The 18,486-nt window shown below is 32.0% G+C and overlaps 1 protein-coding gene across 15 annotated transcripts in view; it reads left to right on the forward strand.

Annotated features, from left to right (window-relative positions):
• Positions 1-18,486, forward strand: part of ADGRL2 (adhesion G protein-coupled receptor L2) — a 261,756-nt gene that overhangs the window by 101,343 nt on the left and 141,927 nt on the right. For all 15 annotated transcript variants that reach the window (XM_073234184.1, XM_073234182.1, XM_073234180.1 and 12 more), the window contains one exon: positions 16,701-16,873. In XM_073234184.1, the coding sequence (XP_073090285.1) occupies positions 16,801-16,873 (73 nt within the window). In that variant the 5' untranslated portion in view covers positions 16,701-16,800. The remainder of the gene's footprint in view (positions 1-16,700; positions 16,874-18,486) is intronic.

An 18,486-nucleotide genomic window follows, 5' to 3' on the forward strand; every position in this document is an offset into this window, starting at 1 on the left:
TTTATCTTTTGCAAGAGCAGTTTTATCTGTAAGTACATTTCATGTAGTTATTCATTAATTTCTGGGCTTTAATTCATTCATTTTAGATCAGCAGCCATTTATTAAAGGCCCTATTTGGAGAAATGTACTGTATAAGGACTGTACTCTTTGAAAGGTGCTTGTAATCTCATGAGAGAAACAGGTATTTCCACAAGTAATTATATGATAAGGCATACAATAATGACATACCAACTTGGAGTGTCAAGGAGAGGCTTTGGACATACAGGGTAGGTGGAGTGAATTCAAAATGTGTAGTATGGAAAAAAGAGACCCCGTTTAAGTAGACCTGAAGGCAGAGGAGGATGTTGGCAGATGCAGGCTTTTTGAGGAGGACAGGTCAGAGGTAAAGGAAAACAAGGGCATAAATATGGTGCCTCGAGGAGAATATGTGTGGAAGAAATGAACTACACAGAAGAAGGAGATAAAACTGGAGTGCTATTTTGGGACAAGTTTATAAAGAGCCTAGTCTGCTAATATCAGACTTTACCATGTAGGCCATAAAAATCTGGTAATATTTTTGATTAAGAAAGTATTATATTTAATTGCTAACTCTTGAGGTTGTGGTATTACCAGTGAGCTAGAGTGGAAAATAGTGGAGGAAATAGAAACCTAGTTAGGAAGCATAGATACGGTCCAGGTAAGAGGCAGTGGCAGACATGAAGATTGGAAAAGTTTTGTAATGGTAAAGAATTTGGTAACTGGTTGAAGGTGAGGAAGAGGAAGAGATAGGAATCAAACCTGTGTTCCAGTAGAGACATTCATTCCTGTCTTGAATGCTTGAGAGCAAGGGAGGATAAACAAGTTTATTTTTCTGATGATATTTTGAGGTGCATTATGCCAAAAAAATACAGCTGCCACCAAAATTGCTTCAAGGTGATATGTATATTTTATAATGTGATATTTGTGAAAGAATATAAATTTGCCTTCTTTATGTTTTTAGGTGTTTCTAAAAATATTCTTGAGTACATACCTGCATATGTTTAAAAGATATTCATGTTTTTTCAAGTGCTGATTAAAAGTGAAAAATTTTATTATGCAGATTTGAGGCTATAAGGTTTAGATTTTTGGTTAATTTGTATTTTGTATAAGGTTTCTACAAGGTAATCAAGACTATAAAACAACTATTACAGTCTGGTTAGAGAGAAATCTTCATTTTGTGAAAGAATACTTTTGTCATCATTAGACCTATTCAAGTACTCTGTTTAGGGTCATTTCAGTAACAGTCTTAACAGCTCTTTAACCAGCTAATTTGATATCCTTAGTTTTCTTTAGGTACAAGTCTGTGTCTTTTCCAAAAGCTTAACAGGTTCTGTGCCCTTGAAGGTTTTTTTTTTTTTAATTAAAAAAAACTTAATTCATTACAATTTATCTTTATTGTGATTTTCTTTTTTGCCACTAGGAACTTACTTATTTGTGTGTTGGTATAAGAAAATTTTCCTGCTACATCTTGTTCATTATAAAGATAATGAAATCATTTCCTTAATACCTTTTCAGTTCTTAGATCCAGCAATCATTTCTAGTTTTGAGGCTGATCCTTTGTGTCTAGTTAATTATGGGTGGCAAGGCTGAACAACAAGCAGAAGCACCTATCAGTACCTATCATCAGTGATTAATTCTGAGTAGGCACTTAATAAAGTTTTGAATAAACAGTTACCATTGATGACAATGAAGATCACAATAAATTGCAGTAGAACCTAACTGGTTTCAGGTTCCTCTAATGAATATAAGAATGGTAAAGGTAGTACTGTTTCTCTGCTAATCCAAAAGTGTCTTACTTCCAAATAATAGAGAAAGTTTGTGTGGTGTAGTTATCATGGAGCTAAATAGAGCTTCATACGTGGAACACTTTCATTCAGTGCTGCTTATTATCCTTAGTGATACGAATTAAATTTGGGTAACATTGGTTCACATATTTAAGGGGCTTGCATCTTTTGGCATCCATTTTCACTCTTTAGATTTGTTTTATTTTTCTCTTATTTTGTTTGGGAGAACCTCTCCCTCTTTTTTCTCAGTTCTGCTCAGGGTTTTCTATTTTTTATTTATTTTTATGATAGGGTGTTCTGTTATTGTTTCTGATTATGATAAATCAGTGACTGACACTGGCCTTTGACAAAATTGATATTCTGGTACTAAAAACAGGAAGTGTTGTAGTCTACCCATCCATTTGAAGATAAAAGTACAGCTTTCACTTTCATTGTGTGATTAGTAAAAAGGATAGTTTTCTTAATTTTACTTTTTTAATCTGATGCCTGTTTGAATTACCATAGAGAAACATGCAAGTAGGATTCTTTTTCTGTAAATCCTTCTCCCCGACCTACAGTCACAGCTCCAAAATCTTAACCCAGAAATCATTCCAAAGTTTAAGATTCTCCCATATTTTAACAGTTTTAAAATCAGCAGAGGACACTTGTCAGAACTGACTTCTGGTATGAAAGCTGAGTTATTTTTTTTACTGGTGGATCAGTTATGCTGAAGACATAGATTCGCATTAGACAATCAACATGAAATACTGGGAGGTTAATTAAATATGGTTATTGATACTGTATTACTGATTTAGCTGGCTAAGGAAACCATAAAGATATAAAATAAATGTTTAAAAGGATACTTTTATTAGTCATAAGATGAAATACGTAAAGAAATTTTGACAAAATATTGTTAACAAATCCGTGGTGTAACCATCTAGTCATGTAACGAACCATGAAAAAATAACATTTAATCTCTCATCTAAACTTGTAGGAAAGCTGGCCCAAATTTTAACATCAGGCATTTTTTTGTATGCAAGGAGCCATTCTTCCACAATTTCCTTCTTTGATAGGTAATTAGATATCACAGGTGGATTATCTTTATCTTTTAATTGTGAAGTTATTTTTTTTGGGTGGGGTTGAAGGGGTGGTTGTCTGCCTTCCAAAATGTCTTCCACTGATTAATATCAAAATCTGATTAAAATCTCATTGTGTTCTTGCATAACAGAAGAATCCTATAAATCCCATTATATGAAACTGAGTAATAATTATGGTTTGATTTAAAGTATTTCTAAAATCTAAATTTGTACATTGTGGCCGTAGGGTTTCAAGATTTTAATTTAGTGAAATGCCAGAACAATTATCTTGTTTTTAGTTTGATGAGTGTCATATGAGAAGTGAGTCTTCCTAAATTAGGACAGACTTTTATATATAATACAATTTACACAGTCTAATTATTAAAACATGTTAAATTTCATATTCAATATTCAGATACCTTTTTGCAAATGAGCTGCTTCAATTTGTTAACATTGTTTGATTCATATATTGAAGTCAATTAAATTGCAAATGCTGATCTGAGGATGAATGGAAAGTTAGAATTTTGGAGGTAACCATTGATTTTCAACAGCCACAGTAAATCATAAATAGCAAAAAGAAATAATCTACAGTGCCATATGCATTACAGGCAGTGTCAGGTACTTTAATTAAAAAGTAAGGCTGAAGTTTAATTCCCAGTGTAAAATTTACTGTTTTTTCATATAGAGGTCAGATACGAGCCTAAGACTGGCATTGAATTGTAGTGTTAATGTCAGTCCCATTATTTTGGAGGAGAAAAGAGGTGTGGATTTTAAGTTTTCATTCTTCTGAATGGTGATAAAAAGTATATTCTACCATGTGTTGTCCTCTATTTAAAAAAATTCACTTTGAGGAATGAGTATTTTCTCAAGCCCCCAAAGTACTGCTGAAAAAAATGTGTAGCTGTGGAAGCCTCCCTTGTCAAAAAGTTTTGCAAGAAAAAAATAATTTTGTACTAGTGTACTTGAAAATAAGTGTCAAATTTGTTTATTTATCCTATTCTGTTTTTATTTAAAAGCAAATTTATTAGGCATATTTAATATATTTTTATATAATTTCATAAGTTTTAATATTTTATAACATTTAAAACTATTTAAAATATTTAAATTGTAAGTTGTTTTGTGGATACTATTACATTGTCTAGTATTTTAAAGAAAAGCTCATCAAGGGATAAGTCATTGGAATTTCGTTGGCTCTGAGTTACAGGTTTGATTTCCCCACTAATTGTGGAACTTCAGGTTCTTCACTGTTACAATGAAGCTTAATGTTTGTGAACTCTTTCTTTAGAGGTTTATTTGACATCTATAAATGATAAAAATGATAAGGTATTTTATGCCAAACAATGATAAATTAAAGTTCCTGAAAAATACTCATTTTTATTCCTTTTAAATTGGCATTTGTTAATATTTAATGAAACATTTAATTAAGAAATCTTCTTGTGTAGGAAAAAAGTCTTTGAAAATCCCTGTTCTAGGAGATCTTTGTCTCTAGTTTAGAAAAAAATGTGTTTGTTTCATAGTTCAGTTTCTGAATTCAATTCTTTTTTTATCTTTTCCACTATTCATGCACATTACTTCCTGTACATAGTTCATTCATTCACATCTTGCTCTCTAATCCCTCTTTATCTACCTTCTTTTCCTTTCTGTAAAAAACATTTATTATGTGCTTATTTGCCAGGCATTACACAAGAGTGCCTAGTACTGAAGTAGATGTGAAAGCCATGGGTCCTAATAATCGGAAATATATTTCAGATACACTGTGATAGCACATTGTACTGTGGAGACAAAGGCAGTGCTCTCCTGGTGGAGGGAGTCAAGTGATGGGCTTAAACTGAGTCTTGAAAAAGGAATCGTAGTTGGCCAAGGAACAAGTGGTAGGGGTACTCCAGGCAGAAGGAACAGCCTAAGTATGCCAAGAAAGGTACAGAGGTGAGGGTAAGCGTCCTCACGTCCAAATATTGAATTGCCTTAATATTTAAAGGGGAAGAATAGGAAATAAAGAATGGTCATTCTCAAGTTTAGATGTTAAAGTAGAATGTCATTAAAAATTATAATAATTTTCCAGAAATTTGGTTAATATTCACTGTATTAATCATCAAGATACCATGCTACTCAAAGAATCAAGATTAAAATGATGAGTAAAAGCCATGGTCTATAAAGAACACCTACTCTATTATATTAATTTGGAAAGTTATTTGTGTCATTGCCTCATTTCCTTATCTTCTGCATCATTCTATTGCTTGCAGTACCAGTCTCAGTGCCTTGAACAAAGTATGTATACTGGAAATTGCTTTAGTATGGTTGAAAGGAACTTAATTTGAAGAAAAATAAGAACTGAAAACTTTGACAAAAGAGATTATTAAAATAGTTTAAAAGACTAATTCAAGAGAAGTCATAAGATAACAGTAACTACTGTACAAATCCATACAAATGTTACAGGTCATGATCACAGGAATTTGAGGAAGGAGAAGTTTTTTCTTTTTGAGATAGTCAGATTGAGTTTATGACATAGGTGGATTTTAAACCTAAGGAATTCCCTTGTAAAGAGCGGAAGGATATGCTTTCTATATGAGTACAAAAAACTTCAGTGAAAGTCAATTTGAAAGGCATATTCAGCATTACTGAATAAACAGGTTTGACAGAAGCAGAGAGCTTGGATTAAGTGTTTATGAATTTAGACCTTGGATTCTACCAGTTATGCTTTATGCTGCTTTTTAAGAAAACTTCCCATTTGCCACCCCTGCTTCCAGCCGGCAGTTGTAATTTCCCCATTTTTAAATAGAAATATTAGGTTGGTTATGATAATGAAATCACAGTGAGATAATAACATGTACTTATGTGAAAATTTAAAATCTTCAGCTCTGAGATCTGCTTTTGTTAAGTCACAACTCCAAGTGTTTGTCTTATCTGTAAAGTGATCTCTAGGATTGGTTCCAGTTTTATACATTTTTATGGTTTAGAGTGACATTAGGAAGATGAGTCTAATGGAGGTTGGCAGGCTGGGTAAAGGGCAAAATATCAGCTGTGAGATTTTTGTAGAAGTTTAGAGAGAGAGGTTTAGAGCAAAGGGAATGAATAGTATGAGAGGGGATTAAGACATTTCAGAGAAAGAATCAATACAACAGCGCAGTGAGTGAATGTGTACCACCTTAAAATGAAGTGCTTTTTATATTCACTGCATTTTACCCAAACTTACTATGAATAATTTTCTAGAAGATTTTTGGTTTTAAAAACTGTTAGACTGTTAGATACTGAGTTAATTTCTTCATTTTTGTGTACATCTGTGCACACACACTTGAGTGCATTCAGTAAGCTTGGATCAAAGAAACTTACAGTGGATGTTTCTTTTTTTCTTTTACCATTTCACATTAATGTTTTTCTTTGTTACTATAAGTCACCAATTGGAAGATTTATGTATATTCATGTTAAATTGGGCTAGAAAGTTTTTCAGGCAACTAATAATGGAGTAGAGGCTTCTTTAATACATATGACTGTATAAAACATTATTAATGTTAACAGATGTTGTGCTTTAATCCCCTAGAATGGTTGTTTGGTACCAGGAGGAGATTTATTAAGCCTGAATTGTGTGAAATTCTATGTGCATAAGCTGCTACTTAGATTATAAAAACACTATTGGAAACTATTAAAAAGTTTTAGCTATAATTGTAGAGAAGTATTAACTGTGCTAAAAGAAGTATGTGTGTATGGTTGGCCCATGGGCCTTAACCTTTTTATCATTTATCTTCTTGTATTAATGTCACTCCATTATTAATTCATGACCAGAGTGGGAAGGGTGAAGGCACCATTTAAATGTGTGGCAAATTTATCCTTATCGCTAGAGACATGAAAAAAGTCATTTTGTGTTATCTGTAAAATGGAAAGGACATTTAAAAATTTCATTTACAGTAATCCACTTCACTTCCAGTAAAACACATAGATTATTACTACCATAATACAATGCTCTTATTAAAAATTTGTAACCTTCTCCACTCTTTTGTCTTATATATAATATTGATAGAAAAGTTTAGCCTTCATGTGTTTTAATATGATACCTATTGCAGCTTAGAAATATTATTTTTATGGTTTGTTATAGTATGGTTATTCAATTTTAAGAAATAGCAGATTGCAGAAAATAAAAATATTTACTGTAATAGTGACCATCAAAGTATTTTGATGGAGAACGTAGATCTACGAATTGGAAAGCTCAAAAGAGACTTGTTTAAAATAAATGGGTGCATTTATGTAACTTCATAGTTTTTTGAAATAAGATTGGTGATTGTGGCCTTAAAAGGTTTTTACCATGCTAGCAGAAATTTAGCAAATTAGAATTTAGCAATTTCTTGTCGAATACATTGTGGAACTGAGATATATCCAATATTTCATATGGTTAAGTAGCAGTGGTGACAGAAATTTCAGGAGTTTGAAGCCATTTTTACCAACAGCTATTTGAAACCATCACACTAATGGTAGAATGTATCAGGGGTCTTGTCCAAACCTCATTACTTTTCAGTCTCCCATTACTTACTATTTTGATTGGTTTTACATTCCTGCCAGAATAGAAAGATAAGTTACTGTGGTACTGTCCTTTATTTTCTTTTCTGGAGTTTCTCCCCAGACACTGTAGGCTGTATGTATAGTTCTCTTATACACACACTGAAACACTAGTTTGTTTTGTTCAGTGTAATGCTGGTTTCTTTTATTTTCCTCAATCTAGCATGGTTATTTTACCTTTACATTACATTTAAATTAATTTTTTAAAATAACAGACTGAAATTGATTTTGTTAGATATTGCTGGTTATTGGTCAGTTCACTACTTCACTGCAGTGTTATTTTCAGCATGTGCCTGCTCATCTATAGCAGGGGTTGGCAAGCTATGGCTGGCCAGCTATTTTTGTAGTAAAGATATAGGCACACAGTCATGTTCTTCATTAAGCATTGCTCATGATGGGTTTTACAACTACAATGGCAGAGTTGTATAGTGACAGTCTGAATGATCCTTAGAGCCAGAAACATTGACTATCTGGTCATTTGTAGGGAAAATTTTCTGATCCCTGCTCTTTAATATCAGGCTATATAATTTCTTGCTTCTAATCTTTCCAAATGTAATGAAATACTATTGATGATTTTAGTTTAAGAGATTTGAAGAATCCTAGTTATTATCAGTGGTAGTTGTTCTTACTAAGCACCGTTTTCTTACTCTCCTTTATATGTGGAGTAGCAACAAGGGATATAATTTCCTTATAATTTCTCCATTTGAAAATTTTAAAAAATTGTCAAAATATTACAAAAATACATTTATCTTTTCCTAAATAAGAGTCTTGACAAGTAATTCAAAATTCTAGTCAGTTTTTCTCAGCTTTTTATAGTTAGTTTTTCCAACCTATATTTCTTTTTATTAAACATCACTGTTTTATTACTACTTTAATGTTATTTGAAATTTTAATGGAGGTTATAAAGTTATATTTTAAAGTTGAAAAGCCCTTTTCTAAAAACCACACACCTCCCCCACTCCATGAGTGGCTAGTTAAAAAATACTAAAACATAAAACGATGTATTTTGATTTTTTAACAAAGTTTTTGTTATCTATCTATCTATCTATCTATCTATCTATCTATCTATCTATCTATCTATCTATCTATCTATCTATCTCTGTATCTCTCTATCATCTATATCTATCTATCTATCTATCTATCTATCTATCTATCTATCTATCTATCTATCTATCCATCCTTTTACATTTAACAACCATTCAGAATGACTCAGTACATTACTGTTTCTCAATAGTTTTGTCCATGAATATCTATCTTGCCTTTCCATCTAAGTTTCCTCATGTATTTTAGGGGAGTCAGGCGTGCCAGCCACATTGAATCTGTTCAATCCTGGAAGTAAAAGCCTGTTTCCACCCACTTAGACTACAGCTGTATTTCAAATGTTGTTATTTAAGTTAATTCTCAGAAATAATTGATACATTCCTTTTCTCTGCAACTCAATGCTGTTTTGAGTTTTGCTTGTAGACACAGATACATATACGTATGGAACAAAGGACTTGGTATAGACTACCTCTGGCTAAGGCACAGGAACTTGCTGTTTCTGGAAGAAGTCTCTGATGTCATCTTGCTTTTTGATTGTGTGTAGTTTTTCCCATGAAGGCAGAGAGTGAAATGTGTGAACTGAATAAGTCTTGGGTTATTATATTAAGGCAGCCAATCTAATAATCTGTAAGTAGTTTTCAAAAAATGTTTTTCTCAAATAGCAACTCCTTTAGATGTAATTTTTAAAAATAAATTACTAGAATAATTGCTGAGACATATTCTTTGACAGAAGAGACAAGGCCTTAGTGAAGCACTGCAGTAGCCTCTAAAAATCTTCCTTAAGGTTACTTAAGATGGAATCAGGATCACAAATATATAATTGGAGTAATTGGGGAAATAATGGAATCGTAGATTTGTGTTTTCCTATTCTCTATAGTTGCTTAACTTGCAGCCTGGATGTTTGCAAATTGTCTCAATCCTCATAGTGGTAGGTTAAGCCAGGATTCTAGCATGTGTTCATTATCTCAATCTTGGATTCTTTTCAGAAAGATGGTAATAGTTGATTTAGGTACACATCTTAAGGAAACAGGTCCAGAAACCACTTTTTCTCCCTAATTATTTTGGTATAAAATACATTTATTACCTTTAAGTTTAGGGAGTTTTATCAATTATTAATAACATATTTTGGATCTTACTCTTTTTCTTGTGTGTTTTACTCTCCTTAGAAGATTGATAACTTTTTGAAGGTGGCAACCATATCTCATTCTGTTTTATAATCCCTTTAGAAGTTAACACAGGACCAATTAATACATTAGGTAAAAATAATTAACAAATAAGTAACAGTTATTTTAGTATTCCATTTCAAAAATTTCTAAAATGTGATCACTAGATATTCATTGACTTAAACTGCATTAAATGCAATTATAGTGTTAATATTAAATATTTTAGAAGAATTCCAAGTTTAGATGACACACTATATTATTGACATAGATTGCAAATGAGTTGTATAATTTATTGATTACAAAGGCAATGTGCTATATATACTTCACACAATTTTCTTCAGCTTCTTACTGTGTATTCCTTATAGTTAATTCTTCATATTTATTTTTAAGATCATTTGACATACTTTGCTCAGATTACCTCATTATCTCTAAGAAACCTCTGGTGGTGATATTGATGATCTAATATACAACAGATTCTGGGTCATTATTATTTCATTTAGTGGTTGTATATATATAGACCAAGAGGGAATCTGATTATTGATTCAGGGAATGGCTAGTAACAATGATTTATGAACAAAAGATCAAGTGCAGTGAGCCAGACATAAGATTGCTTCTCATGAACAGTATTTTTTTCTCTTTTATGTTTGCCTAGACAATGAGTAGTCCAGAATATCATAGATGCTAACATTAAAATGTTCTTTCCACGACTGTCAAGATTCATTGTTGATTAAATTGGAGGGAATACTTACCTTTGTTTTTTGACTTGTAAACAATTTCTCACTTTGGCTAATAAGATTTATCAGTTTAGAATAATTTGTTAATTTATATAGCACTGTAAATGAATAAAGATAGCTCAACTGGAATACTAAAAATTAAGTTAATGTTTAGCATCATTACCTGAAGGATGTTAGTTTTAGTAGTAAACATTTTGAAAATCAACTTAGTCTTCTTCTAGTATTTCATTACTTTCATAATCCCAAAAATGACTTTTCCCATTGTTTATTCTAAATAGAAAGATAATAAAATGTACATGGTGAAAACATATATAGTAAGTAAGTTTGTTTGAACTACTAAATTCATGACAGTAGTGTTTTTAGAACATGGCTTGTATACCAACCCTGCTATTTATTTATAATCCTTGAAGAGGTTAAAAATTCTTATTTTAAGGCCAAATAGGCAAAATGATACATGTTTCTCTTTAGGCTGTTGTGAAGATTTCATGAAATAATATAAGTAAACTATTTAGACCTAACTATGTGACAATTACAGCATTTTATTAGGAAGGGTTATTTTTGAGATAGAAAGTAATCTCCCCAAAGTGAGGAGTTTACTTTCTTTTGTTTCTCAGTATACAGCACATATAGATGCTCAGTAAATATTAGTTGAATGAGTAATTTAGTGAATGGTAGAAAGATTGGCTTTGTAATTACTACCCGTAATTGGATTTCAGGCTCTGCTACTTGCTCGCTGAGTAAAACTTCAGTTAACTTTCTGTACTTTTCTTCTCTGAACCTCAGATTTCTGACATTGATAATATTGACCTTGTAAGGATTAGTAATGTTTCTGTTAGGGTATTTCACCCATAGTGGTTACTCAGATATTTCTGGTAATAGTACCCATAATCTATATTCTACTCAAAAATGTTGCATGAGAATTATAGACTATTGGAAAAAATAAAGGAAATACATAATGTCTTAAAGTTGGAGAGGACTACCCTTTAAAAATAGCTTTCCCTTTCTCTCAAGTGGATAATTAAGTTCTACAGGTATTATAATTTTATAATATATACAAAATGTTTTAGATGGGTTTATGATTTTTTGGTGGAAAATTTGGGGAAGCCGTCAACTTTTCATGATATGTAAGCTACTGTTTTGAACTGGGCATGTGGCTTTTTTTTTCTTTTGAAACTTCATTTGCAAGTTTATGTCCAGTCATAAGATGTCCCCTACATTGGTTTGAAAATGACAGCCATTTGTTTTTATTATTTCAACTGGAAGGATGTTAATGAAGAGAGTGGCATATTTCCCTCACTGTGCCTCTAGTGCCCACTGCTTACAAGCCTCTCCTGCATGCTCAGCAGGACTCCTAGGTATTACAGCGGATAGATGTAATTTACTAGGCACGTTCCCGGACTCTTCTCATTGTTGGTCCTCCTCCAAGCCCTCTCTTAAGAGAATTTATTCCTTCACAGTGAAGAAGTTTCAATGAAGGGTAAGACCAATAATGAACATTAAAGGGACTTCAGCATAATAATTAAGACTTGACAGCATACTAGTGTCCGCAGAAATGAAACGGAGAAAGAGGGTGGCTAGTGGTGGTTGGCCACGTGGTTTTAAAATCTCTATCGGCGTTCCGAGCCCCAGCCCTGTCCTTGTGAAAGGAAAGAAAATAAACTGAAGTGCAAAAGAATATTGAATGTCTGGAGCTAAAAAAAGGCTTACTGATTAGCGATAGCAAGGGTTTACTTAGACAGCTTACTGAAAGAAAACTCCCAAGGGTGTCGATGTTTTCTCCTATGTTAATATGGGGAGATTCTGGCCTCTAATAAGGATCATACATAAAATATTTATGAAAAGTGAACACCCTGAATGAGATTTAGCTAAATTGAAATGAAACTGTATTTTTCATGTTCTAAGCCTTTGCATGGGGCAAAATAGGGTGCTAGTATCATCCTTTTTGTTGTTTTGTTTGTTTTGGCAAAATACAGAAAAGCAGCTTTCTTTTGCTGCTAAATTCTGTCCCATAATGATTATAATTGTATAGTGCAAATAAGATAAAAAAGACTTTGTATAGCTATCTTTAGCTTTCATTTAGAGCTGACGTATTTAGTGCATAGAATTTTAGGCTTAACCCAAAGCATTAATGTTTCATTTTATACAGCTTTAGTGCACAGTAACAAGGATAGGTGACTTTGGTAGGTTTCATGCTTAGATGGTTCTTTCCTTTCCTGGTTCTCCTCATGCTTAGAGTTGTTTTGGGTTTAATATCCAGTGTTTGTAGTACTTCAAAGTCCATGAGTAGAAATTAAAGATAAAGCTTTAGGTGTGAGTCTATGGTGGCTTTGCTCTTTATATAATATCAACCTTAAGTTACAGAGTTTTAGAAAATTTTAGTTTACTTTTTCCTCATTAATGTGAACATGCTATATTCTTTCATTAATAACTATCAACAGATTTTTTAAATTTAAATTTTTGCTAAATAATCATAATCACGTAACAGGTTAAATGTAATTTCCTGGTAATATAACATCAATGCCTGCATATTAAAACTGATTAGTAGTGTTTTCCTAATTTAGTTGGCAGTTTAAGGAACGAGGTATTTAATGCAGCTAATAAATATAAGCAGGTTATTATCTGAAAGATACAGCTAACTGCACATTGTAAGTAGTGTATAAAGCCTTGAGGACTGTTGGGATATAAACAGTGCTGAGGCATATTCCTGGAATTCATTGTTCAGCTTTGGAAGGTTTAGTCGTAGTGATGCATTAGTTGACTTTTTACATGACAGAGTAATAGGATATGTAGATATAAAGAAAAATATTGACAAAGGTTTAGTTGACAGTGGCATGGGGTTTATAGAAACAAGATCAGAATGAAATTGTTTAATTCTTATTTGAAGGATAAAAAAAGGAGGAAGAGGTTGTACATTAGAAGTGGCTTGGGTTTTTAAAAATCAGCCATTTATAGTTTAAATATACATGTTCTTTTTCTGTTTTCATGAAGAAATGAACTGTTACTTAGCATTAAAAGGAGTTTCATTTGTGCACTGTGCCTTTATATTGTCAATTATTGCACAAAGTTCTTGGGAAGAAGTTTTCTAAAAATGTAAAGAAACTGGTTATTAATATCAGGAATTATTTAATCTTTTGCTTGTTGAAAGGACATTTAGCATCCCTTTTTTCATTTTGTTCATTGTTTTTGTTTTGCATTGTGCAAAGCTTTTATTGAACTTCATTCTGCAGTAAAGATACTGAAGGATCAGTCTGTTAGCTGCATCTATGCCTGTGAGTGTCCTTTGGCTCCAGTTTGATTTAGGAGCCACGTTTTCTTGGAATTAGTTTCACCATGTTTTTTATTCATTCTGTGCTATCTGGATTGTTTTCTGTTAAGTATTTCAATTTTCGTTAATGTTTTTTAATGGAAGGACATTCTTAATTTGGATCACAGGAGTAAAATTTTTGACTTCGTTTTTAAAATAGCATTTAAAGCTTGAACTTCTGGAAATAATTTTATTTGATGTGAAAGTGATTGGACATAGCTTATAGAATAAGAAAAATAATTTGATATTCTTTTTCCTTACTCATTTCACAGATGAATTTAAATTTCATTTGCATAAAAGAAGCCATGATTTTATTACATTTCAGAACCTGTTTGGTAGAATCAGTTATTTATACAGTCTCAGAATTGACTAGAGTGTACTTTAAAAATGTGTTTCACATTCTCAAACCTTAAAATTGTGTTTCACTTTGAAAACTTAAGAATACCACTGAAATTTTAATAAAGTTAAAATCTGTTCATGAAGTATTTTATCCTGGCCAAAGACCACAAAAGCAGTCTTGATTGTGTGGTTTCCTCCTCCTCTTCCCTGCACTAACAGAGGTTTTCCTATCTTGGCAGCTGTTTCCTACAAGGCAGTCATCAGCCCTTGATTTCTTCCTTCCCTTTCTTCCCACAAACAAGGACTCTTTCAAATAGTGGGTGACTGAAGACAGACTGATCTTGGATCACTTAAAGAGAGTAGAAATGTGTTCAAGAGTTATGCATGTGGGCAAGCAGCCTGTATACATTAGTTCATTGAAATGAAAGTACCCATTACAACCAAAGCTTGGTCAGAATTCTTTGCTTGAATCAGGAGGCTGACTTAATTTTACTTGTAGTAATTAATACAGCTCATCCACATATTAAAATTGTCCAGTTGTTTAATCAGATCATTGAACAGTCTGTTTGTATAAGTAATTGTTCACCGATTAGTCCTTCCATTGTGACAGGCCATGGAGTTGCCTGACAGCTCTTCATGCCTTATATAAAATCGCTTGCAGTTTTAAGTTTTAAGGCAGGTACTTTGCCAAGGCAGTTGTAAACTAACTACTGTTTTTTTGGTTTTGTCTTTTGTATAGTCTTTGGGAGCTCAGCATGAACAATGAGTAGGGATAGCCATGTATCTCCATCAAATTAATTTTTGATATGTCATTCTTTTATATTTTTGGCATTCAGAAGAGGAAATTTGCACTTTCCTTTGTTTTTGTCATACTTCTTTGGGCAGGGAATCATCTGAGTTGTTCTTATAACTGTGAACTATCAATTCTGACTCCCCTCATCATGATACCTAAATGTCTTTGGTGGTTTCAGAGAGCGCTAAAAAATTGGGCTGATGATGGGTTACTGAGGGGTAAATAGGGAAGCACTTTTATTTCTGAGACTATAGGCATGATGAACTAAACCCTTTATTACAGAAATATCTTGCTATGTTCATATGTGATTTTAATGGGTCTTTATTTTCAAACCCTAATCAATAGTTTCAGATTAATTCTTTACATTATTTTTGGTGTTTGCAGGTAAAGCAAGATAGTGACTTTATTGTGTGATAAGTGTTCCAGACTATTTAGAATCTTACTGCCATTGAAGTTACAGTATACTGAACTGATAATAGAGTACAGTAAACTACTAGTAAAATAAGATATGAAATATGAACACATGTATCAAATACAGAGTAGCTAAGATAATGTGAAGTGGAGAATTCAGAGTTACCCAAGAAAATTTTGTTTTCTAAATTTTATTTATGCTTTAGTAATATCTAAATTATACAAGCATTTGTTTTGAGTTATACACATAATCTCAGAATTGGGAGTTAATCCTCTCACTGCCACCACTTTAAAAAATAAACTTTATCTGCAGCAGATTAAGGGTAGTTTGTGAAAACTTGATAGATGTTTCTTTAAAGGAAAAATTTAGAATTTCTGTATCCTCAGAGGCTAGACCAGGAGGCTGGTTATATTTGAGAACTGTCTGCATTTTATGTGTGTTAAAAGGCTAGTATTTCATGCTCTGTTATTGCTCATGCTACCCTTGAAAGAAGTAAGACGCTTCAGTGGAACCTAGCAAATGACCTGGTGTCATGTGATCCTAGGAACCCAAAATACTGATTAAATTCCACTCCTGAAGTTTTTGTATCCTCTCCAGTTAAAGAACTGGATACTTAAGGTATAATAAAAATTAGACTAGGCTCCAGGTTTTATATCCTTTGCCAACCGTCCCCCATTTTTTAAAAGCAGTGATACACCCTTGGAGATAAAATCATCATGGTCTTGGGTTTTTATTTGGGTCCAGGGGATGAGCAAACCTACTAAAGGATGTAGGTTTGATCTTACCAAGTTATACCTTGCTGAGAAAAACCAATATATGATTATCTAAAACTTTAAATGAAATAGTAAAGAGACAATCACTTTGTTAAGCTGCTCCCTCTATGAATAACTAGCAGTTAAAGAACAAAATGATATGTTGCTTAGAAATGTGGTATTTTCAAAATGCCATTATTATACAAGTTAAAGTACACCCATGTGCTAAAAATTACACATTCTTTCATAGAAAAATAAACTGATTATACTTCTAATCTGTTTTTCAAGAAAACAGGATAAAATAATAGATAATATTGCTATTACCATCACTAGAAACAGAAAAGGTAATACGTACTTGACAAAATTTTGTTGGAGGTATTATGTACTAGAACTAGTACCTTGATAAAAAGACAAATATATAGCAAAGAGAGATTACTGTTCTAGAATGACTTTCTAAGCTTTTCAAGGAAAAAGTCATTAGAAATTTATATAATTTCTACAAATTCTTATGTCATGGTTATCTATAAATGTTTTTTGAGCTTTATTTTCTTTACATTATTGTAAAGCTGAGATATACAGTGTATAGGAGCTGCTTATATATTAGATATAGGATCAAAATGTATACTTTAAAAAAAATATTTAGGAGTAGGAGGGAGGAAGGGGTGGAAAGAGAGTTGTTATTGTTGTTACTATTTTTGCAGTTTTTTTGTGATGTAGCAGGACCATAGAATAAATGATGAATTTGTTTGTTTTTCAGATATGAGGATCAATGATGCAGACTGCTGGGTTTGATGAAGCTGGGCATTTATAACTAGATTCATTAAGGAATACAAAGAAAATATTTAAAGGGATCAATAATGGTGTCTACTGGTTGCAGAATGCGAAGTCTGTGGTTTATCATTATAATCAGCTTCTTACCGAATACAGAAGGTAAGATGCAATTTAAATTTAATTTTTTAAATGAAGGAGAATTTAAACTGTGCAATCTTCTTTATATAGATGACTGGAATGAGTATTATTATTTTAAAAACAGGTATTAAAAAGATTTCCTTAATGTCAGAATCTTCTTTCAGTTGTTGAATTATTTTCATTACACAGCTGTACAATACAGTGTTAGAAATCTGAACTTATAATTTTACACTAAACTTATAAAACATTGTTAATAATCATGAGAAGTAAATGAAAACTCTGCTTTGGTATATATTTTACATTTATTGACTAACTTTATTTAAGTAAAATTGAAAGTATTTTGTGGCAACTCTTGATCTTTAGTTCTGTCTGCTTCTTAAGTGTGGTCATAGTTCTAAAACTTCTAAACAAAATTTTCTCATATCTTCTGGGAAACTTTTTTTTTCAGTGCTTCCATTTATGTGTTATATCTCTTTGAAGATAGACCTGATCTTTACAGATCTAAATACAGTTTTGAGGCTTGGTGAAATAGTTGAAACTATCATATATTAATTCCTATATGGGTTTTCTGGTAACCATTGTTTTTTAGCCTTATATGTTATTTCCATGTGAAAATAACACCCTTCCAAGTGTTTTTTACAGAGCATATTAGAAGTAAATATGAAGCTAAGATGTGTTAATGTTACAGCTAGTTGATACTGGTAGTTATTTCATTTGGCATGAAAATATATTAATCTGGTAAAATTTGTGAAAAAATACAAAATATCTGAGGATGCATGTAAAAGAATGAATGGGTTTTTTTGTCTCAATTAAATATTCTTGAAGTAAGTATTTTAGAAGTTCAGAATTAATTTTATGTGTACTTGTAAGTGATCCCCTGTAAACTTACTAATAAATTGATAGGTGACGGGAAAGAGAGGCATACTGTCAAATAAAGATAGATGCTTGTTGTTTAAATGTCTTTGTAATAAGTTTCAAAATGTTAACATTTTACTTTTGCTGAAAGAATTTTATTTGAATTGTGTGTTCCAAAATTGTTTCATTTTTCTCTTTGCCCTCCCAGTACCCCACTTTCAATATATTAACCTAATTTAATAATATAATGCAAATAAATAACACACTTAGGAATATTTTAAAATAAGAATTATATATTTAGAAAAAAAATGTTCACTTAATTTAAGTCACAATTGAAAGGTACAAATGGGTTAATAATTTATTTTTAGAAGATACTGCTCTTGGCATGAATTGAAAGATACATCAAATCTAACAAAATGTTCTATCTCTGAATGAATAGTACCAAAATGATAAACAATGATCAGAAGAGTTGAATTTAATAATATGGATCTGTTGGCTTTGATTGCTATGAAAATCTTGTGTACAGTCTATAATTTTGTATCTGTTTTTTTTTTTTTTTTTTGGTCGGGGGGAACTGAGTTCCTGCTGTTATATGTTTGAATGTTTGTATACATTTAAAGAAGATTCCAGGTGTGGACCAGTGGCTCATTAGTTCACAAAATGAAAATTTTTCCAATCATGATAGAGACCACTTTTGTGACACAGTAGCTTAACTCAGCAGGGTGCTAGCAAGCAGACTTTTTCATGAGATACTGCAGTTTTATTTCTAATGTCACCTA

This window comes from Manis javanica, chromosome 4 (assembly GCF_040802235.1).
Source record: "Manis javanica isolate MJ-LG chromosome 4, MJ_LKY, whole genome shotgun sequence".
Classification (NCBI taxonomy): domain Eukaryota; kingdom Metazoa; phylum Chordata; class Mammalia; order Pholidota; family Manidae; genus Manis; species Manis javanica.